The sequence below is a fragment of the Kogia breviceps genome, chromosome 1, assembly GCF_026419965.1.
Source record: "Kogia breviceps isolate mKogBre1 chromosome 1, mKogBre1 haplotype 1, whole genome shotgun sequence".
Taxonomy (NCBI): domain Eukaryota; kingdom Metazoa; phylum Chordata; class Mammalia; order Artiodactyla; family Physeteridae; genus Kogia; species Kogia breviceps.
This window is the reverse complement of record NC_081310.1, coordinates 23,484,588-23,507,289: the sequence shown is the minus strand read 5'-3', so window position 1 is coordinate 23,507,289 and position 22,702 is coordinate 23,484,588. Positions and strand designations below refer to the sequence as shown.

General features: G+C 54.8%; 2 protein-coding genes across 25 annotated transcripts in view; one reads left to right on the top strand and one right to left on the bottom strand.

Annotated features, from left to right (window-relative positions):
• Positions 1–5,607, top strand: part of CDC42BPA (CDC42 binding protein kinase alpha) — a 313,738-nt gene extending 308,131 nt beyond the window's left edge. For 20 of the 22 annotated variants that reach the window (XM_067028895.1, XM_067028865.1, XM_067028824.1 and 17 more), the window contains 2 exons: positions 579–736; positions 1,196–5,607. In XM_067028895.1, the coding sequence (XP_066884996.1) occupies positions 579–736; positions 1,196–1,327 (290 nt within the window). In that variant the 3' untranslated portion in view covers positions 1,328–5,607. The remainder of the gene's footprint in view (positions 1–578; positions 737–1,195) is intronic. The other 2 variants (XM_067028882.1, XM_067028810.1) reach the window with 1 other exon arrangement.
• Positions 5,189–22,702, bottom strand: part of COQ8A (coenzyme Q8A) — a 52,624-nt gene continuing 35,110 nt past the window's right edge. For 2 of the 3 annotated variants that reach the window (XM_067028910.1, XM_059068874.2), the window contains exons 5-15: positions 16,111–16,185; positions 13,028–13,150; positions 11,393–11,478; positions 11,136–11,276; positions 10,554–10,635; positions 10,374–10,467; positions 9,957–10,098; positions 9,618–9,725; positions 9,408–9,473; positions 9,026–9,112; positions 7,153–8,296 (exon numbers count right to left, since the gene is read on the bottom strand). In XM_067028910.1, the coding sequence (XP_066885011.1) occupies positions 8,009–8,296; positions 9,026–9,112; positions 9,408–9,473; positions 9,618–9,725; positions 9,957–10,098; positions 10,374–10,467; positions 10,554–10,635; positions 11,136–11,276; positions 11,393–11,478; positions 13,028–13,150; positions 16,111–16,185 (1,292 nt within the window). In that variant the 3' untranslated portion in view covers positions 7,153–8,008. Of the gene's footprint in view, positions 7,124–7,152; positions 8,297–9,025; positions 9,113–9,407; positions 9,474–9,617; positions 9,726–9,956; positions 10,099–10,373; positions 10,468–10,553; positions 10,636–11,135; positions 11,277–11,392; positions 11,479–13,027; positions 13,151–16,110; positions 16,186–22,702 lie in introns of those variants that run through there. The other variant, XR_010839638.1, reaches the window with a different exon arrangement.

Sequence of the window (22,702 nt, the reverse complement as noted above, 5' to 3'; positions counted from 1 at the left end):
TGACAGTTATGCATCGTCAGGTGGCATGGCCTTCACTTCTGGGAACTGTTCTATTCTGCTTCATCGTTTAGCACGTGTGTTTTGAGCACCTGCTGCATACCCGGTCCTGCACCCTGCAGAGGCAAAGACCGTCCTTCTATTAAAAGAATGGCAAGGCACATAATTACAACATAAGATCCAAATACTCTGAAAGAGGTGATAAGAAGTGCTGTAGGTGCTCCAGGGAGTAGGAAAGAAAGCTCACTAAGGCCGTAGCGCGTGGGTGGAGACTGGAAGGGTTGCCTCTGTGGAATCGTCTAGCAAGCAGGGCAGCCTGGGCGCACGGCCGGTGAGAGCAGAGGCCAGCGGCCTGGTGAGTGCTGCCCGCTCACCCAGCAGGCCTGGCGGCTGGGCTCCGAGGTGGGCTTGGGTGTCAGAGTAACGCAGCTGGACTCACTGTCCATCAGTGAAGGGCTGTAAGCGGGAGGATGACCCCAGGGCAGCGGGAAGGATGGCTCATCACCTCAGCAGTCTGTGCACTTTCTAGAGGATTATCCCCTTCTGCACGTATAAAGTTTCACCTGAACGATGTGCTGTAGGGTCATCCGCACAGAATGGCAGCGCATTAAAGAGAGAATACTCTGGAGGAAGCTACAGTGCAAAGCGGCAGCCCATGCCCTCCCCATCAGAGGGCTCGCTGTCCTCGGGAGGCCTGGACCAAGGAAGTGACGCCCCAGCGAGGGACTACGACGCAGAGGTAAGTACCGCGAGGGCAGCACCTCTGTCTGGGGACAGGGCTTTGGAGAAGTCCTGAATGAGAAAAGGCGAGTGCATTTCCCAAAGCTGCCTTGGGAAATGGTGGAAATGGCGGTGGGCCCACCTCGAGCCTGGCCTCCGCTGCCGCAGGGGATCAGCCACTCACTGCAGTGGGGGTGCGGAGCCAGTCACTTGGGTTGCAAACTGCAGTTTCCCTGGAAGTGTTCAGACTTCGAATAGCTTTTGTGTGAAAATGGCCTACATTTCTAAAGACCTGCAGAAGGGACCGTGAGCGTTTGTTATCTTCTGTGCCTCTTAATCAACTCAGAAAAGGGGCTTTCTACTGACAGGAGAAAAATCACGTCAGTTCACGGGCCAGGGTGGCTGGAGGGGACCCGTGGTGGCCTGAGCCCCTCCCGCCCCTCTGCTGCTCCCTGACGTCTTCCTCTGGGCCTCACAGGACTCTGATTCTCCGAGGCATTCCACGGCTTCCAACAGTTCCAACCTGAGCAGCCCTCCCAGCCCCGTGTCGCCCCGGAAGACCAAGAGCCTCTCCCTGGAGAGCACGGACCGCGGGAGCTGGGACCCATGAGCGGCCTCCGCTCTCAGACCAGACGCGGGAGCAGCGGCCGCTCTGGGCTCCCCTCCGCTCACTCACCCTGTGCTCTCACCGTCATCTCCCCCCACCCCTGCCTGGAAGCAGTAGCAGGCGGGGACTCAGGAATTCTGCCTCTAGGACTCGCATCCACGCCCCGCTCGACCCAACAGCAACAGCCGTAAAGGCAGACTTTCATTGAGCAGCTCAGAGTAATACCGATTTCATTTCATACACTTAGCATTGCTTTCCAGAATATTTCACCCCTCTCCTGAAAGGTAGCTTAAGTAGGCAGATTACACAAATGTAAGCGATAAGAATAAGATTAGACAGCCATTGTTTTCACCGTAGAGTCTCGTTGTAGCCCTGAGACAGCACGTGGGGCTTGCCAGTGGGCCCCGGGCACGCCAAGCCCCTTCAGCACCACAGTGAATGTCGACCTGATCGTTGCCAGTAAATCCCTGTTCACTAAAACGATGCATATTTTACTACAAAATAGAGTTTAACTAAATACACAAATGTAGAGGTTAAATACTGACTGTATATAATAAAAAGAAGCATCTTGCATTCAACAAAAGATGGATGCATATATGAGACAGAGATCATTTAATTTAAAGCAGTGTGTTTCTTGTCTGTTTTCCACCTAAGTAATTAAAGGGTAGAAAGGCCTCCAGCGGACGTTTACAGGAGGAGAGTGAGAGGAGTGAGAATTCCCCCTTAAGGGCCGTTCCTCACGCAGGTCGCAGGTCGCGGGTCGCGGGTCGCAGTCACCTGGCAGCTTTAGGGAATGTTCCAAGGCTGTGGTTTCACCGGTTTAGAGTGTGACCTGGAAACCAGACTTCTAACATTTGAAGCCTCTTCAGCAGCATCATTAAAAGGCATATTTACTTCTATCCAAGACATTTCTTTTTCTAGCAGTAGAATTTGAACCACACTTCTCATTTATTACTATATTTTGGTATCTTCTGCTGATGAATGTAGAAATGCAGTTTTGTCACCTTCTGGATCCCTTCCACCTGAAAGGACCCAAGGAATGTCGTAGTTTCTGAAGGTCCATAAAAGGGTTCGTGAAAGTGCTTTTTCTCCCTGGCAAGTCCCCGCACTCCCTGAGTGGCAGCGAGGCGTCTGGCCCCCAGCTGAGCCAGCTTCTCGGGGAGGGGTCTGTTTTGAGGGGGGTGTGAGCTTCCTCAGATGAGCCTGGGAAAGGGAGTTTAGTTACCAAATAATGTAAAACCTCAAACGCAAGGACTTGACCAGCCTTAACCAAATACTCTTTCCCGCACCCGGGGGGAAGTGGATGTGCTCAGCCCGGGTGCGGGCAGGAAGTCAGCCCGGCATGGCCATCCTGACTGCTTAAGCTTTTCCTCCCTCAGTTGCTGTATTGCCGTGTTAGTCACATTTCCGTTTGGATTCCCACTGTTTTAATTACCACAAGGAAATGAGATGCAGGACCAGGACTTTATGTCTCCAGAGTCATTTCACCAGTTAAGCATATGAGTAGAGAAAGAGATAGAAATAAAAATCTTTCATGGAAGTAAAGAGAATCTGCCTCTCTCTTACTTTTTAATCTAAATTTCTCTGAGAAATAGAAACCGATTTTCTGCTCTCTTCTTTAAAATCCAGCTAAAATGGAAGAATTTTCCTGCAGTTGCTTGTCTGATTTGCAGTGTCATTTCACCCCTGGCCCCAATTTCACATCTTTCTCCTCAGCAGCAGCCGTGCCGGCCGCCCACCGCGAGCCACAGGGAGCTGTACTGTTTGCACTGATGCCACGCTCTGGAGCAGGTTACTGAGGTTCAGTGAGGGAAGAAAGGATCCTGTTTGGGGATTATATTATAAAATGTTACAATCGAGAATTTTAAAATAATAACAGTTTCGACATTTGAACTTGGTGCTTGCTCAGATTTGATTGTGTTTTACTTTGGATGGGCATAAATTACTGCATGATTCTAACCTTCTTTTGGAAAAGAAGTGTCATGTAAAAATACTTTTTGTGCATTCAGAAAGCAAGAGTCAGACCTTGAGTCTGGCTATTGCCAGGACTCCTCCGGTAGCTCCTTAAGTTTGACACTTCTCAGGAGAGGAGGGAACCGGGCCAGCCAGGTGCCGAGTGCACGTGGCCCGCTCTCCTCCAGACCCTCCCTCCCGCTGCTTTCCTTTCCCCTCGCCTCTTCCTGCCTCCCTTTTCCCCCCTGAGGAGGCAGACCAGGCTGAGATTCACAGGACACCACACTAAGCCATTAGTTTATAGCTTTGACAACTAAGTTTCTGCTGCCTGTAGGTGCTTATTTTTTAAAAGATGCTTTTAGGATCAAGATGTAAACATACCTGAAGTCTGGGCTCCACTACGATGAGTCATACCCTGCAGCCCCCGAACAGGGCAGATAAGGGCTTGTCTTGGCCGCTGGGCTCACTGGGAGGTGTAATATTAACCCAGTGGATTATACCCCAGTAATCTGAAATGGTCTTACCAGTAGTGAGAGAGCTGTCCCAAATATGATTAGCTTCCAGTGGTAGAACTTTGGGGGAGAAACACTGCCAAGGGTAGTAGTTTGGGAGGTATTTTCCAAAGATAATGATCATTCTACTGGGCTTATCCCCATTCTCAAATATGAAGCAGTTACCTTCAGAAGCTTCTTGAGAATGATTTGGAAAGATGGGGAATGGGTTCTAGAGAAACAGAAAATGTAATGGTCATCGAAAGGGATCATTGAAAGATCATGGAACAGATGTGGTGTTGCTGTCTGAAGTTATCCTTTGTTTTTGTGCAGGACATTCAAAGAATGTATATGGCAGCAGGAACTCATGTCTCTTCTCAGTAGAAAGTAAAAATAAGTGCAGAGGCATTTCTGGCACAGGGTAGATGTGTTGGTATTTGGTGCTATCTTTGTTCAGCCAATTTGTTGTCTACTCTTGAATTCTGACTGCTTTAATCTGCTCGTGCTTTGGGTGTATAAAATTACATATATGCTTATATATATATATATTTCTTTTTGCCAAAAACAAAAGGCTTCCTCCTTGTCAAATGATTGCTAAAGCAGATTTCACTTCTTTAGTTATGTGTGTACACACACACACACACACCCATCCCTACACTTAGTGATTTATCTCCTTTCCCAGGGAGCACAGTTATAAGGCTATGAAATACAATTTAAAAGGGCCCATCTGCTGAGTTTTCCAAGCAATTCTTGTACCCAGGTTTCAGGGAAGAATCTGAAATTCCTGTTATGTTTACAGCAACAATCTGTCATTCCCCAGCTGGCTCTCAGCCTCTCTCTCTGCCTTCCATACGGTTAGAATCATGTCATTTTGCTACTCAGTGGCCGCATCTGCTTCTGTGAAAGACCAGTTGCATTTATATGGACTCTCACGTATCATTAAAGAAAAGCCAGAGTAGGGGTGGGTGGACATCCCTAACCCCCAGGTACAGCAGGGCCGTTTGCTGGCCTTTGGCCACGAACACTGTAGTCTCCCAGCTGCACAGAGCTTTGTAAAGCTCAGCATCCACTCTCTGGACAGAGGGGCATTCTCGGCAGCGGCCAGACTTCGCCACTGCCCTGGTCCGCTGGGCAAAACAGGGAAGTAACTGGGCGCCTTGCTCCCCACCTCTCGGTGGCCCAGTCCCTGCATTCGTTAGACAAGCCACATGGCATTTTGTTGGGCCCATCTTAAAACCTCTTTCCTTGTGATGACCTCATCATGCAAGTCCAGTGTTCTCTGCAGAGTCCTGCTCCATACGAGGGCCTCGCTTCCGCGGGTCTCCGGCCGGCGCTCCTCTCCCTTCCCAGGGACGACCGTTACACACAGAAACCATTGCATTTATGGAGGGAAACTGATGAAAACAAGTCAACCTTGAAATTTCATGAAAACAAAATGACCTGCCTTTTTATTTGATAGTGGAACACCATTTGTTTTATAAATTTTTTAGGTTTTTTTTTTCTCATTGTAATATTATTGTACAGTTTTGCATGGCCTGGGTGTAATCATTTTTTTGTTTAGAATATAATGCTGACAAATAAGTGTGTATGGAAGGGAAAAAGATACTGCTTTGGCCTCTTATCACTCATTTCATTTTGTTTGGTTTTATCCCCTCATTGTCTTAGGGAACTTTATGAGATTCTCTGCTACCAAACAATGGTGTGGATTCTTTTGCACAGAAATATTTAAGGTGGGACAGTCAAAATGTAACAGAAGACGCCTCGCCGATATTTTACGTTGGTATCACTTAATATTAACCAGACTCTGATGTATTGCAATAAAACAGGGAACTGTTCAAAGTGAGTATTTTCTCTTCTTTTCCCTGATTAATCTGAGGAATGGAGAAAAGGTGACTCTGTTCGTCTCGTTTGACCCCAATTTCTGCCAGTTCCCCCCCTCATCCAGCTTCCTCGTTACACTAGAAGGACATGGGGTTGGTTTAATCTAGGACTTTCTTAGTTCCTTCCATAGCTCAGGTGGCATAGTGAGTGTTCCATTCTCTTGAAGTTTTCAACTCCCCTCTTCTGGTCAAAACGTCCCTGGTATTGGCTCAGTGTGCAAGGCCAGGCTGCGCCCTCGTTTGTGGGTGGTGGCGCTGCCGTATGCAGTCGCCAGCAGGGAGCCCACCGCACTGAGGGCCCGTCCCCAGCCGGACTTCCCTGCCAGTGCCACCGCTGACTGTAAACGGGGCAGCCGTGTGACCTTCCGTCTTCCTCCTGCAGACAAGCAGCGGAGACTTCCCACGACTTGTACCGCAGCTCTTGAGTTAGAATGACACAGCTGAGGAGAAGCAGGCAAGGCCTTTCTTAACAAAGGAAATCTTAAATCGGCTTCAGCTAAATAATTGTCCTGAGACCCCCCCTCCCTGTTCCATTTCGCGTAGGCACGAGCGCCACCTTGGACGGTACGGAGAAAACGTCACTTACAAGAACTGGCAGTGGTTTGGCCCAGGGGCCACAGTTTGCTAGCCTTTGGCTTGGACTACGGTGAGCACGGACGTCCGGCCAGCTCACCGTAACCTCGGAGCCTCAGTTTCCTCATCTATAAAAACGCCCACTTCGAGCGTCCCAGGAGTTAACGCGTCACTAGGATACGTCCAGTCTTTCTTTAAAAGGGCTGTGGAAGCTCCGACAGCAGATGGGCGCGTGGTGCTGGGCTCAGGGCTTAACCTCAAGGGCCCCACAAGCGGCTGTCATGGAGACCATCTCGGCCTCTGCATCCTGTCCCGGAGTCCAGCGTGTCTGTTCCCGTCAATCCCAAACCGCAGAAAGGAATTTTCCCTTCAGAACCCGAAACTCTTGAGGACCCATCTGGGACCACTGCCATCTCTCCGAGTTACTTCACCATCTAACGCACCTTTCAAGGTGTCCGCAGTCCGTTGGAAGGGCCCCCGCCTGAACGTTCAAATCGCCCCCGTGACCGAGGAATGAAGCTGCCCCAGGAAAGTGCTCCTCAGCTGCGCCCGATCCCTGACGTGGGTGTCACTGCCGCTCAAGCCAGGCCCTCCTCGCCCTGCTGGCTGGTGTCCACCGTTTCCCGCCGTTGCCAGCACTGCGTCATACAGCCTCTGGTGCAGCTGTGGCTTCTCCGCCTCTGCGCAGTGGGGCCTGCCCTGGGAAGCTGCTGCGGCGGGGACCTGGCAGCTGTGCCGTCCCCTCCCCGCACCCTTTCTCCGACGAGGAATATGGTCTGAGCCTTCCGCGTTCAGGCACCAAGAGCCTCACACTGGGAACAGGGGCAAACCTTGCAGAAGCGTCTGGAGGCGGGAGAGGGTGTGACGCTGACCGCGGGCTCCTCACCATCTGGCTCAGAATCCTTTACAAGAAGAATTAATGCCACAATGCTAACATTTTTTTTTTAATTGAAACAAGTAAATCAGACAATTACAAGAATTGTACGGAGGTTAACAGCCTAAAACGACCCCTTGGGTCCAAGGAGGTGACACGTGCATGTCATCTTCCACAAAAGGCCCAGGTGCCAGAGTGGGAAGAAGGGCCCCCACACACCCAGAGAGCACGCGGCTTTCTCTCCCCTTCTACGGCTCCTGACCCTCCCCACAGGAGGCAGCAGTTCTCTGGAAACCTCTGCTTGTCAACAAAAAGCCTCTAGGAACCAGCCGGAGAGCAGGTGTGGGTGGGCCTTGCTTGGTGAAGTAGTGCTTGTTGGCACTGCTCAAATCAGCACTTCTCCCAGGTGCAGATCCAAGCCGGAGAGGAAAAGGCAGAAAACACAAATCTCATTCTAGAAACACACACACACACAAACCTTGTATTACACACTCCATAAAATCCAAAAAAGGCTTTTCTGTTTTGTTTTGGGGTTTTTTTTTTGGTGGCAGGGATTCAAAGGGAGAACTCTCATCTTCTGGTTACCATTCCCATGAGCAAAAAGCCCTGTTACAAAAAGGAAAAGGAAATAAAATCGTCTTTTTATCGAGAGTCATTTCAGGGGATGAATAAACAATAAGCAGATTCTGCCAGACAGCAGTGGGGGTGCATGTCCGTGCGGGCGCCTCTCACCCCACACCCACTGAGCGATGAGAACCGCGTCTAAGTGCTGGCCACGGCTCCGAGCAGCGGCCCCCATCAGCGCGGCCCCCTCTCACCGGGTGAAGTTTAAACGGAGCGTGGGTACCACCGGCTTCCTACTAGTTTTAGCGGCAGGAGGACAGAGGGTCCCGCCTAGCGGCCGGGCCCGCGGCTACTGCTGCTCGGCCTGCCTCCTGCGGTAGTTGCTGTAGGCCTCCTCGAACATGGCCTTGCAGGAGAACCGGGCCTTCAGCTTGGAGCAGATGAGGAAGGAGCCCGCCATCTTCCTGTGCAGCGAGTAGGTCTCCTCGGGCGGCGGGACAAGCCGGTGCTTCAGCATGATGGGGATCAGGCTGTGGATCTTCTCGGTGGTGCTCTGGGTGCTGAAGTCAAAGGGCTCCTCCGAGGCAAAGGCCTCCCCCAGGATAAGGATGGCGTCCAAGTGGGCATCTTCCATGGCCTGGAGGGAGGTGAATGGAGGTAAGATCGAAGAGCCCTCAGCAGCCGGGGGCTCCCATCGCGGGGCCTAGACTGAGTGCTCCCCGAGGAGTGGGCCAGGTAGGTGAGTGTTTCAACCAGACTGAAGAACGGTAACCAGGGTGTAAATTCAAACCCACGGGGGCCAGGAGAACATCATTAATGTGTGAACTGGGCTCCCAGTAAGAAGAAAGGAAGTGGCAGGGTCTGCAGCCAATGCAGGGTGTGGCCCTGCCTGAGGGCACTCAAATTCAAAGTTTTTACTAAACACCTGTCATTCCAAAAAGAACAGTCTACAGACCTGAGCTGACCTGAGCCTCTGCACTCCTCGCAGGCGGCAGACCTGAGACCACCTGCGTGTCTGCAACCCTTCCCCACTGTGGTCGGGAGGGGAAGTGCTGCTTTCTGAGTGGGTTCTGGGTGCCAGGAACACAGACGGTCGCCCCGTCGTGTACAGGGCTGCTGCGATTACTTCCAGCGCTCCCCTCACCCCTTCCCCGGCGAGGCCTGAGCGAGTGACGGCTGCGCTTTGCCATCCCACCTGCCCATCCAGGCCCCGAGCGCCAACACGACGAGCCAGTGACTGGGATCTCGAATGGGCTGGAGTGGGGCGTAAAACGAGAGCTTGGTGACCAGCCCCCAGCCTTCTGAGGCCCTCAGCCAGGGGCCCTGTGGAGACCCTCGAGAGCAGGCAGGGTGGCAGGGAGCTCACCTTGACCTCGTAGCCAGTGAGGAACTTCATCTCTATGGACTTCTTCAGCACGGCCTCCCTGTCCCGGTTAGCAGCAGCCCTGATGATCTGGCGGAGGCGCAGAGAGGACCGTGGGCAGCACACAGAGGGGAGGGGAGCTCCTGAGGGTCCAGGGAGCCAGCACTGCCCCTCCCCACACAGGCCAGCTGCCGGCCCACCCACCTTCCCCCTTTACTTCCCTGAGCCCGAGGCGGCCGCGGCCTCATCCACGGGCACCAAACGCTGCGGAAAGGCAGGGACGTGAGGACAGAAGCCCGCCCGCCTGCCCACCCCCGAGTCCCAAGCAACCCATCTGAGCCTCAGGAGAGCACGGGCCAAGGCCAAGCCCTGCCTCCACCCCTACCTGGATGTAGAGGTCTGTGAAGGATCTGTCATATTCCCGAGTTGCCCCGAAGTCCAGAAGAGCCACCTGGGAACGGGTGATGCCGGGGAGGGTTTGCCCCAATGAAGCACGGGTTGGGGGGACAGGGCGGCTGGGGGCTGAGACCCCCAGATCTTGGACCCTGCTCCAGTGGAGCTCAGGCTCCCTGTGGGAGCCCCACTGGGCGCTCACCTTGTGCTGCTGAGGGTCATAAAAGAAGTTGGACCAGTTGGGGTCTGTCTGCATGATGTGGAACTCGAACAGCTCCCTCAGGCACAGGACCAGGATGCTGTAGCAGATCTGGGGGCCGGGTGGGTCCTCGTCACCAGCGCCGGGCCGCCCGGTGGTCCCTGGATCTGAGCCAGGGAAGCCTGACTCCCATTTCCCTCCCCATCTTCCACCCCATCCTGCCTCACGCCCAGAGCTGAGTCTGAGGCCAAGCGTGCCACCAGGCGGGGAAACGCAGCACCCCTCCTGCCCGCTCTGCCCCACACGGGGGCCTCGGGGCTCCAGGCCCACCCTGTGACCCACCTCATTCCGGATCTCCTGGCTCAGCCCCTCGGCCTGGTCCAGGGGGAAGCCAGACACCAGCTCCGTGGTCAGCACATGGGGGCTGCAGAGCTCGTCCACAATCTCGGGCACGTAGAAGAAGGGGTGGTCCTTCAGCAGCTCCCTGGCAGGGGTGGGTGGGAGGTCACACCCGGGCCTCCTTGATCCCACCCAACCAACATGCTGGGCCGACACACAGGACAGCAAGGGGCTGAGCCCGCCAGGCAGAGGAGGGCCCTGCCGTGAGCTGGGCAGGACACGGCTCCGGCCTCAGGCCCCAACCCCAGCCATCGCCCCTCAGAGCCGGGGGGGCCTTCAGCCCATGACAGGCTGCCCGAAGCCGCCCCTTCTGTCTCCCCAGCAGGAACAACGGGCAAGGGCCCGAGGCCGGAGCCGCACCTGAACCTACGGGCATAGGCGGCCTCTCGCTGGTAGTCACACTCGAGGGCCAGCTCCCGCCTCAGCACGTCGATCAGGTGCTCAGGGAACAGGCCTGGGCCAGGGAGGAGGGCGTCAGGGGGGCTGGGGCTCCCCAGAGCCCGCCCACAGGTCTGCCCTTGCCCAGCGGCAGCCTTAGACCTTCCGGAAGCATGTTGCTCATGTTCAGCACGGCCATGAGGTTGTTGACGTCACTGCTGATGCTCTGGGCCACGCCGGGGTACTGCGGGGGACAGAGGAGAGTCAGGCAGACAGACACAGCAGGGCCCCCTGCCACCCACCAGCTGCCCAGCTGTGTCCCTCCCGGAGCCCGCACCTCGGCGAGGCAGAGCCAAGACCCACCAGGGCTGCTGTGACCCCCGGGGCCCGCCGTGACCCCCGGGGCCCGCCGCGACCCTGTTCTCCACCGCCGACCGCTCCCTCCCACTCCCCCATCCCCATCCCTGCGGCTCAGGCCCCAGGCAGACAGTCACTTGTCCCAGTCCCTGCCCCCCCAACCCAAGCGTGCTGGGAGACTGTCCTCCCTCCTACAGTCACTCACGTAGCAAATACTTCTCGGCACCCACTGCTGACCAGGTGCCGAGACAGAAGGGAAGAGACACAGGCCCTGCCCTGGGCACAGGGACACACTGGGGATGTGGGGTGCAGAGGCCCCTCACTACGGGGCCCGGCTCGGCCCCGTGCAGCCCCCGAGGGCACCGAGCCCACACGCCGGGTGCCCACCTGGATCTTCATGGCCACCTCACGGCCGCCCTTCATGCGAGCCAGGTGCACCTGCCCGATAGAGGCAGCTGCAAAGGGCCGCTCCTCAAAGTACTCCAGCTTGTCCCGCCAGGTGGGGCCCAGGTCACTGTTGAGAGTTTTCTGGAGGGAGAGGCCAGGGAGGGGCCGTGAGCACAGCCGGGGACACCCTGAGGGGCCCTCGCCCACCCCTCCCGCGGGGCTGCCAGCGCCCGAACCCTGGGCCGCACCGGCCTCACCATCATCTGCTTCAGCGGCATGAAGTCTGCGCTCTGCCTGACCCGCTCGAAGATCTTGGCCAGGTGGGGGTTGATGAAGGCGTCGTCTGGAAGGCAGCAGAGCATTCAGAAAGCGGAAGGCTGACCCCTCGGAAGGAGGGCACACAGGCCACCTCGATCAGCCCTGCCCAGCGGGGTCTCCCCGGGGGAGGCCGAGGTGCCTCTCTGCCCTTCACACGCTGAACCCAAGGTTCAAAGATGAGGCACAGAACCAACGCCGCACAGCAGGCCCAGCCTCGGGTTCTCCCTGCTCCTGCGGAGCGTTTCCCCACTGGCACACAGACCCCTGATACTGTGGACCAAGGCTCCAGAGGGGACGCAGGGACGCTGACCCATGCACACTCCTGGCCCACCTCGGCCGACAGCCAAATCCAAGACCCCCGCAGCCCGGCCCACGGCATCCCTCCCCACCCGGGCGCTGGGTGCGTCTGTGCAGCCCGGGCCCTGCCGATGGTGCGCGGGGCAGCGTGTACCAGGGCCTCTGAACTCACCCAGGGACCTGAGCGGGTGGAGTCCTTAGAAGGAGCAGGCATAGCTTTTTATGATTATAAAAGAAACACATTTAGGGAATAAAGTGTACTAAATGTTTAAAATACCCATAATCTACCTAAGAGAACTACTGTTCTTTTTTTTCGTTTTGACCCTTTCCTATGCGTTTTTCCCTGACTGCAGTCACGCTGCCTGGAGACACTCTGGCCGACTCCCCTCCTGCAGCCGTTTCTCACGAGCACTTGCCACGTCGTTGAATAGCTTTCTGAGATATTCTGTAACGCACACAGAAGCTTCAACATGCAGCTCACTAGCTGGACGGCAGCTGACTTCAGTTTGTTTATTTGAGACCAGAAAGAATCCTTCGATGAAGCCGCTCCTGCAGAGCCCTGACCGCATCTCTGAGGCTCTCCATCCTAGAGGCGATACTCACACTCGGAAGGGCTTCCGAGGGCTGCGTGCCGCTCCGGAGTCTGCACCGGCACAGGCAGTGCCCGCGCCCACCTGCCTGGGTGGTTATTCCTGTCCTGCACTTGCCCAGTTCAGTGAGTCCATCTGACTGCTTGTGGGGGGACTGGCTGTGCTCCCACTCAGGACACCAGCCCCTCAGGTGCTCCTCCCTGGGAGGCACCATCAGAAGCCCCAAGGGGCCCCCCGAACCCCAGCTCTGCTCTGGGGGCTGCAATGAGCCAGCCTCCGGCTCAGCCGCTGCCGCCTCCCCTGGCCTTCCTTCCTCGGGGCCACACAGCCCACGCCCGGCGTCACGCCACCGCAGGCCCGTGAGCTCCCCCAACAGCACCCTCGGACCACCACGCGGGGCGCCGGGGGGCATCAGCCAGACTCTCCCCAGCTTTTGAGACGCCAGGACCTCTGGACATGTTAAAACACTCAGAAAGAAGCCAGAAAAACAACCGTGGGCTCCTATTTCAGACGCTGTTTTTAAACATCCCAGGTGGGTTAACAGCCAGGCTTCAAGCAAGAGAAGCCCGTGGGCAGGAAACCTCCCATCCCTTCCCATCGGGGCCAAGTGCGGCATCCCCCTCCGCTCGCCCCCAGCTCCCCTCCCTACGCTGCCTCACCGCCCCCAGCTCGCGCAGCCGTACTCACCCTGGATGCTCAGCATCTGGCCCAGCTTGAGCGCTGCCCCGCGCACCTTGCACAGCGTCCGCACGATGCGCTCCGCGTTGGCCTCTGACAGGAAGGGGCTGGAATCCAGCACGGCCTTCTTCCCTGCAGAGGAGCAGTCACCATGGCTTCCCTCAGGCGGGGCTGCCGGGCCTGGGATCCCCCAGAGGCCCCTCCACCGGCCCCTGGTTGTGGGTCTTGGCAAACCACTGGTTCTCCCAGTAAAAACAGGGACAATAACAAGACATCAGGGTTTAACACGTTTTAAGTGAGATGCAGTAAAGTCCCAGCACAGAGCTTGACACAAAGGGCTCAGTCAACATCTTTCCTCCTCGGGGTCCACAAAACTGGCAATGCAACTTTAACCCCACATTTCACACCCACCTCCCAGATGCCGAGGAAGGCCCTCGGGGGCCACCCAGGTCTCCCCGGGCCCACCTCCAACACCCTCCCCCCACACACACACAGGCTCGCCCACGGGGCCTCTCCCTCCGTATCAGCCCCTGCCAAGTCACTGTCCTTTACCCCTCAGTGTCCTGGACAAAGGTCACCAGCACCCCTGGACTCTCTGCACAGTCACCTGGGTCCACTGGCTGCAGTGAGAGCGCAGTCCTCAAAGGAGGGGAGCTCAGGGTCAAGGACAGCCTCACCCGGCTGGTGCCAGCTGGCCCAGGGAGAATGCATAGGGACCTCAGGTGTGCAGACGACCTCCGTTCAGCACAGTCGGGGGTGGGAGGGTGTAGGGTAGTGACTCAAGGTGATGGGGAGGGGGTGACCCAGTGACAGTCGGTGTTTTTCCTGCCCTCTGTCCTGTAAGCCCAGTTAGATCAGGAACCCCCGAGGGCTGCCCCCCACAGAGCCTGGCACTTTCCTCACCCTGCATCACCATGGGCCTGGCCCAGTGCTCAGAGTGGGCCTGAGCTGGGTCCCAAGGGGGGAACACGGAGGTGGCCGTCATGCCACTGCCCTCCATCCGGGGCCGTGTCCAGCTTGGCCTCTGATATAGCAGGGTGGGTGCGCTGCAGGGAGATGTGAGACTGAAGGCCCACACCTGAGGGCAGCTGTTAGGCCTGCACGGGGTTAGGCTCACCCCAGGGTCCCGGACAGCAGGACAGGGTCCCGGGAAGGGGAGAGATCTCAGCTCCACAGGAAGAAGCCCAGCTGCCGGGGGTCAAGAAAGCTGTAGCCCCTGGGCAGGGCCACTCCAGGGTGTCTAGGCCAAGAAGGGTGCCCAGATCACCCCTCGTCTCGGGCAGCAGCAGGGACAGGCGGCGCTCTATGCGCTCTGTGTCCGCTCTGCCCTCCCCAGCCCCTGGGCCCCATGGGCCGCCGGGACCTGGGCCTGTGTCCCTGAGGAGAGGTGGGCAGGGCAGAGATACCACGGCCCCGGCAGGAGGAGGGAGATCTTCTCCCCTAGGGACACAGCAGACCCGGGTGACAGCAGCGCCCCTGAGATCCAGGGACGGCGCCCGGCCCTCTTGAGCTTTCCAGGCAGCCGCTCCTCACGGCTGGCCAGTCTCCACAGGCTGGAGTCTGGGCCCCTGACCGGGCAAAAGCTGGTTCTGAAAACAACCCCAGGGGGAGCCGGGGGTGCCCAAGGGCGTGGTGGGCGTGCCCCCCTCAGGAGTGGCTCCTTGGGGAGGCCTGGTCCAGGCTGGTGGGTGCTCTCCAGGCCCAGGGGTTCCCGGGCCTGCTCAGGAAGCTAGAGCACGTCCCTCTGGGCCTGAGCCCCGCGTCCTGCTCTTGGGCCAGTGGCACTTGGGCCCCTTGACCGCCAACAAGGACCACCGCCTCCCTGACAAAGGACACCAGCTGTAACCTTGGGGCCAGTATAGCTTCTTTCCTGCTTGGACGGGGCAGGATGGAGGGCAGCCAGTTTTGGTGGGGACGATGGGAGAGGTTGTTCCTGGGGAAGGCTGGCTTCTCACTTCCCAGAGTCTCAGCACCAACACTAAAAATACCCTCCCTAATCCTCTCTGTTCTCTGGTCCCTTCCAAGGACACACACATACTCAGGGGCCTGGAGGACAGGCTAGCGCCTTCTCCGCAGAGGCCCCCATCCCCTCGAGAGGGTCCTGCAGGTGAAGCGGGGCCATCCAGGTGGCTGGCAGGCCCCCCTTCAGGGGCCTCAGGCACCACAGCAGGGCAGTGGGGATCACTCAGGGTTCCCAGGGAAGGGGGGAGGAGGTGTCAAGTACCGAATGAACTGATGTCCCCTGAATGGGCCAGGGCCAGGGGGCACTCAGCCCAGGACTTCAAGTCAACTTTGAGAAATCCACCAAGCAGATGGCTCTAGCAGGGCTGCTCTCAACAGCGCCCAGGACCCCACTGAAGGGAAAGCGTCCTGCACCTGCCTAACCACCTCCCCCCAACACCTGGACAAGCCTGGGGGAGGGGACCAGGTAGGAGGTGGGTGGAGCCTCCAGCTGCCCCGTGACCCATCGTCAGAGCACACTAAACACCCCAGGTTTCAGAGCAGCCAGTCTGCAGAATGTTCTCCATGGAGTACCACCCACAGCTGGCCACCCAGACAAGGGTGAACTGAGCGTTCTGACCTGACTCCGGGCTGACCCTGGGAGGCGGTGGGGGGGGGGGGGGGGAGGAGTCATGATCTTCACCTCCGAGACAAAGCGTCTGAAGCTGGAGAGGCGATGGCCACCCCAGGTCACGAGGTGGGGGAATGGGGGGGCCCATGGGGTCTTCCAGCAGCTCCCACGCCCCTTGACCACAGCCAAACGGGGAGCCCTGGGCATCTGACCTGGCCAGACCTGGGGCCCCAGCAGCTCTGCAGAGCAGGGACAGAGGCAGGGCCGAACAGGAGGTTCCTATCAGAAGAGGGAAGGCGTGTGGGCCCGGAGGAACCAGGAGGGCTGGGTGGGCCCACGTGGGCCGGGACAGGAACAGAACAGCCTTCAGGCCTCAAACTCCAGGGCTGCCGTGAACACGGAACACAAGATGAAAGGTGCCCCTGGAGGCCAACCGTCGGGGAACGCAGGCGGGAGCTGGGAGCTGACAGGCCCAACTCTCAGGGCCCACCCTCCCCTCCCCATCAAGGGCCCAGCTCACCTGAGGGGTCCTCAGGGCGGAGGCTCTTCTTGGCGACCTCGGCCAGGGCCCCGAAGCCCAGACCCACGGCCAAACCTGCAAGGAGGAGGTCGAGGGCTCTGGGCATGCGCTCAGGGGCTGCCCACAGCCCTCCACGCACGAGGCCTGGAGCAGCCCCACACAGACACCTGCCTCGCTCCCCTGGGGGCCCGCGCTGACACTCAGACGTCTTGAAAAGGGAGGGGATGAAGAGGGAGGAGCTACACAGCTGTTGTTTTCGGAGAAGACCTGCCTCAAGGTTGGTGCTTTCGCTGGAAAAGCCTCCTCCAGCGCCACTTCCATCACCTCTGCTACGGGCTCGCGCGACAAACACTCCCCCGGCCCAAAACAACGTGACGGGGAACGCGTTGGGGGAAACGCGTTGGGCGGGACGCAGCACTAATGGAATGTGGACCAGGAATGGCTGCAGGCCAAGGACATCCTGACCACCCTGAGCCTCCCCTTGGGATGCAGCCGCCCGCTTCACAGTCTGTGTGAAGAGCCTCCAATCCTCTAGAATTCTCTAACCCAGTTCACTGAAGTCGCAAGGAGGGGCATCGCCACTGCAACATAAAGCAGTCATTGGTGGGAACTGGGGCATTTTGCCAAAGCCATGGGGGCTCCCAGCAGCTCGGGCTACAGCCCTCACGTGCGGGGAAGGCCCCACAGGCACTGACGGTGGTCTAAGGACAGTGGGGTAACGGGCCCTCCTTCTCCCATCAGCAGTCTTTGAAATCAAGGTTTACTAACATCGCCTTGGTCCAGAGGTTGGAACTGGATGATCCCTACTGTCTAGGAGAGGCCTGCCACTAAGTCACACAAAGCCCCGGAGCCTGGCTCAGAGCCTACTTCCTCTATTTTAAATACAGTTCCAGCTGGCCTGGAGTCGGGGAGCACACTAGGTGAGAGAGTGAAGAACATTTGGAGGAGCACGCTGACCACAGCAGGAGGGACAGCAAAGACCCCGGGAAGATACCAAAGATGCCCCGAGACCAGTGGGCCTTGGCGAGCACAGCCCTGCGGGGCTGGGAGTCTCACACCGGGCAAGGAAACCTAAGTTCTGGCGACCAGAGCAGAGGCCACGGTCATCTGGAAATGCACCCAAGGACACCGTGGCATGCTGGGATGGAGCTGCTACGGCCTGTTTCCCTCTGACACCCCAACCCAGCCCCGGAGGCCACTGGGCACAGAGCTGCGTCCCCAGTCAAACGGTTACTCCCCTCCCCTTCCCCCACCCTTCAGCACACTGTCCGACTCAGCAGACAAGTGGCAACAGCACCGCTAACCTTCAAACTGCAGTGACCTTCACCAATGTCTCTGTGCCTCTAGATTTTTCTCTGCCTACATCAAGTCCAAAGACAAGCCTACCAAAGAGGCCGACGTGTCAAAGGTTACCCAGGCTGGCCACTGAGAGCAGACGCCAAGCGCCCTTCTCTGCAGGGTCCCCAGCTGGGCCCCCTCACACGCTCTGCCAAACTCTTCTCTGGCCCGTTCTGGGCTGCTGGGCAGAGCCAAAGCTCTCCAAGGCCAAGGACCTGTTACTGAACACTGAATCACGGAGGAAACATTCCACAAAGCAGGCCGCAGGCTCCTTCTGTGCCCCTGCGAGCTCCCTCAGGGCCAGGCCCGAGGAGCCGCCAAGGGACAGGCCCCCCCACTGCGGCCCCGGAGGCGGGAGCAGCCCCGCCGGCCCTGACCTCAGGAGCTCCTGCTCTAGTGAACCAAGAACAGGCTGGCCCTCCCGCCATCCCCAACCTGGCTGACCTGAAAGCATTCTCAGAACCTTGCAGAGAGAGAAGGGCAGAGGCCAGCCAGGCTCTTCTTCTCCCGGAGCTGGGCGGCACCTGCAGGCAGCTCCTGGGAGAGATCAGCGCCTCTGCCTCGGACTCCCCGCGTTGGTGAGGGCAGCCCGAGCCCGTGCTCGCTCACTCTCCGGCGTCATCTGAGGCCTTCCACTCCACCTCGGCCCGCCAGCCCTTAGGGCGGCGCCTGTCCATGTTCTGACCCACAGGCGGGCCCGGCCCGGCCCGCATGGATGTCCCAAGGGAGACCAGCCGCAGAAGCGGCTCCACGGGCCCATGGCCACCGTCAGCAGCCTGGCCGCCACCCTAGCCTGTGAGAAGGCGCCAGCCCTTTCCAAGAAAGTTCCTGACATTTCTCTCACAAACGGAGATTTTGCAGGCAAGAAACGCGTGGCAGGTAAGGAGCAGCAAGGAGCAGGGCCTCCCCAAGGGGGTGGGAGCGCTTGGGGCCGCTTCCCGGGCCGCGGGACTGAGCAGGGAGCCCAGGCCCCTGGCCCAGCTCCTTGCTCCCCGAAGTCCCTCTGTAGGTCTTCGGAGCCAAATGAGTGCCCCCTGAGCAGCACTGGGTTTCTGCCCACACAGACACAGAGGTTAAGAAAAAAAAAAGTAAATAAAAGCCTTCTAACAGGGCTTCCCTGGTGGCGCAGTGGTTGAGAGTCCGCCTGCCGATGCAGGGGACGCAGGTTCGTGCCCCGGTCTGGGAGGATCCCACATGCCGCGGAGCGGCTAGGCCTGTGTGCCATGGCCTCTGAGCCTGTGCTCCGCAACGGGAGAGGCCACAGCAGTGAGAGGCCTGCGTACCGCAAAAAAAAAAAAAAAAAAAAAAAAGCCTTCTAACAAACAGCACCATCTGTGAGGAGGCTTAGTGAGGGGCGCCTAACCTGCCAGAACCCCCAGGCATGTTTATAGAGCACGGTTGCACGGAGGTCCTCTGCAGCAGCAAGGGCCAAGGTAAAACAGCTTCACTCACACAGGACCACCCACGTGCCAGGCACTGTTCTCAGGCCTCCCTTTTTCAACATATGCAACAATCCTTCTGATCTGATAAGACAAGAGAGTCCACACAGAAAAGGCAGCGGACAAGGATATTTCCTTCACTTCAAGGTGTTCCCGAACCCTCAGTAATTCCACCTTCTCTTCCACCACCTGCATCCTCCACGCGTGCCAGCACCAGGCACCGGGAAGAAGAGGGGGCCTGGGAGGGCGCTGCAACCCACAGCATCGCAGGAAGGCGAATAGGAAGGAGCAGTGGAGGAAGTTCCCTGTAGAGTATTCTCCTCGGTTCTCAGAACTAGGCCAGAGTGGGGCGGGGGGAAACACCTGACAGCCCCTCTGCTGGCTCAGGGGAGACAGGACGAATTCAGGGGCGACAGGCTCAGACTGCCATCTGTACGATACAGGCCTCCTCAGCGCTGGTCCCAGGACTGTCACAGATGCACATGTGGGCCTGGGTGACTGGCAACTGTGGCTCAGCTTCCTCATCTGTAACTGCCCTAATCTCCTTCACAGAGGCTCTTAAGTGACAAAAAAATAGACAAAAGAGTCCCTTTTAAAGTATACTCCTGGAAAAAGTAGAAACCAAGCTCCCTCGCCCCTGCCAAGGGCACAAACTTCTCTTGGACCTACAGGGCATCTGTCTTGCTGCCTCAGAGAGCACTGGAGGAGCGCTGGCTGCTTAGAGAGACAGCAAGTGTCCAGCGTGTACCCTCAGGAAGTCAGGCACATAGCGCTCAGCTCCTTTTGGTAAGTTTTCTCTAGTGCCTACTTTATCTGTTGGTCTCATTTCTATAATCGTCCAGCTCTCCCTCATTTCATAGGTGCAGAGGAGATAAGACATCTCTTCTGAACCTATATTACTGAAGCACAAATGAAAAATATAGAAAAGAGTAGAGGAGACACACATGACAGAAGGGAAAGAGCTAACATATGTGTAACTGGAGTCCCAGAAGGAGAGGAGAAAGAGAACAGGGCAGAAACAATATTTGAAGAAATGACCAGAATTTTCCAAAATTGATGAAAGACATCAATCGCAGATTTAAGAAGCTCTGTAATCCCAAGCAGGATAAAAACAAAGTAAATCATACCCAAGCATGTCACAGTCACACTGATGGAAAACAAAAGCAAAAGGAAAATTTTAAAAGCAGAGGACAAAATACAAATTACTTTCAAAGGAGCAGCAATAAAACGAACAGCTAAGTTTTCAACAGAAACGATGGAAGTTAAGAAGACAACTGAGGGACTTCTCTGGTGGTCCAGTGGTTAAGACTTTGTGCTTCCATTGCAGGGGACGTGGGTTCAATCCCTGGTCAGGGAACTAAGATCCCACATGCTGCATGGTGCAGCCAAAAAACAAAAACAAAACAAAAAAAAGAAGACAATGGAATAATATTGCTAAAGTGTCCAAAAGAATTAATTTTGAACATGGAGTATTATACCCAGCCAAAATACCTTCTAAAACAAAAATGTAATAAAGACATTTACACACAAATAAAAACAGAGAATTAATGATTACCACTCTGCACTACAAAAAAGAGAAAAGGTAGTTTTTCAGAGAAGAGGAAATTTACCCCAAAAATAATTCTAATATAAAAATGAAGGGAGAAAGAAACACAAAAAGGGTAAATATGTGGCTAATCTAAATTCATATGGGCTATACAAAGAAATAACATCTTGTGAGGTTTAACATATCTTAATAATGTAGTACATAATATAAAACACATAGAAACAAAATACATATCCACATTAACACACACACACACAAAGAAGGGATTAAAACTGTTCTGAAGTGATAGCATTACTGGGGAAGTAGTAAAAATAATCATTTCTATTACATTGTAGTAAGTCAAGAATGTATGCTGTAATCTCGGGAGAAACCACTAAAAGTATAGTAGAATAATAACACAAAAACTAATAGAGAAAACATGTACAATAAAAAAAATTCTTTGATTAATTCAAAAGAAGGCAAGGCAAGTAGGGAGAGGGAAGGGGAAAGGGGGAAGAAAGGGGTAGGGAATTAAGAGGTACAAACTACTATGTACAAAATAAATAAGCTACAAGGATATATAGTACAGCACAGGGAATATAGCCAATACTTTATAATAGCTACAAATGGATTCTAACTTTTAAAAATTGTGAATCCCTATGTTGTACACTTGAAACTTACATAGTATATACATCAACTATACCTCAATTTAATAAAAGGTAAAAATTTTTAAAAAGAAGGTAAGACAGATGAGAAAAAAGGGAACAGAATGGATGGGTCAAATAGTAAACAAAGACTAAGACAGTAAATATAAACCCCAATACATCAGCAACTCCATTAAATGTAAATGAACTAAATACTCACATTATAAGACTAAGATTAATGGTCTGTACCTAAATCACAGGAAAAGAAAATATATATATGCTGCTTACAAAAGACATACCTTAAATATAAGGATACAAAAGGTTGAAAGGAGAAGGAAGGAAAAAGATATACGATGCAAACACCGACCACCACCACCTCAAAAAAAAGCTGGAAAACAGCTATACTAATATCAGACAATGTAGACTTTCACAGAGATAAGAGAGGTAAGACATAATAATAAAGGAGTCAATCCCCAGGAGGATATAAGAATTCTGAATCTGTAAGCAACCAATAACACAGCTTCAAAATGTCAAAGCAAAAATTGACAGAACTAAGAGGTAGGTAAATGCATGATCATAGCATAAGACTTTTAAATGTCTCTTTTGATAACCGACAGAATAAACATACCATCTAGAAAAATGGTACAGATTTTCTTATTTGCAAAGCAGAAATAGAGACACAGACATAGAGAACAAATGTATGGATGCCAAGAGAGAAAGAGGTGGGGTGGGAGGAATTGGGACACTTGGATTGACACCTATACTTTATTGTTACTATGTGTAAAATAGACAACTGATGGGAACATACTATAGCACAGGGAAATCTACCTAATGCACTGTGGTAACCTAAATGGGAGGGAAGTCCAAAACGGAGGGGATATCTGTATGTGTATGGCTGATTCATTCTGTTGTGCAGTGGAGGCTAACACAACATTGTAAAGCAACCATACTCCAATAAAAATTAATTTTAAAAAGAATTTTTTAAAAAGAACAAAAGAATAAACATACCAAAAAAATCATTAAAAGATCTGATTAATATGAGTAACAAACTAGACAGATAGATAAACTGCACCTGACAATGCCAGAATTCTTTTCCGATACACATGGAACATTTACCAGTATATTCCCATTGGAGTCAATGGCAAGATCCCTATTTCACAGAAAGGTAAACCAAGGCAAGACCCAAGGTCACAGGAAGCCGGGCCGGAATTATAACCCAAATCTTATGATGACCTAAAGCCCAGTTCTGACCCCAAATCCAGTATCTGATGCTATCTTTCATTTCATTCTCCAACAAAATCTAATATCCACAGATCACCGTGTCCATAGCATCAGAGCCATAATGTCCCACAGCCAAATTAGACCTAGAGTTCCTGTGCCATCTCAGCATCAGAATGAGCCACCCAAATGGAAAGCCCCTGCCTTCTGCCTCTATATAGCTGAATACCTGCTGCTGACCTTCCCCAATACAATCCTACCCACCCTAAGATCTAGAGCAATCCCTGTCTTTCATACCTGAAGTGTAACAACTTCCTAAAGTCTGTTAGTCTACACCTCAAAATCATCTCACCCTCATGAGGGGAAGAAAGGCCAGAAGTATTTTCTAGGAGAAGAAAGTAGAGCAGCGTTACTTCCAACTATTTAGA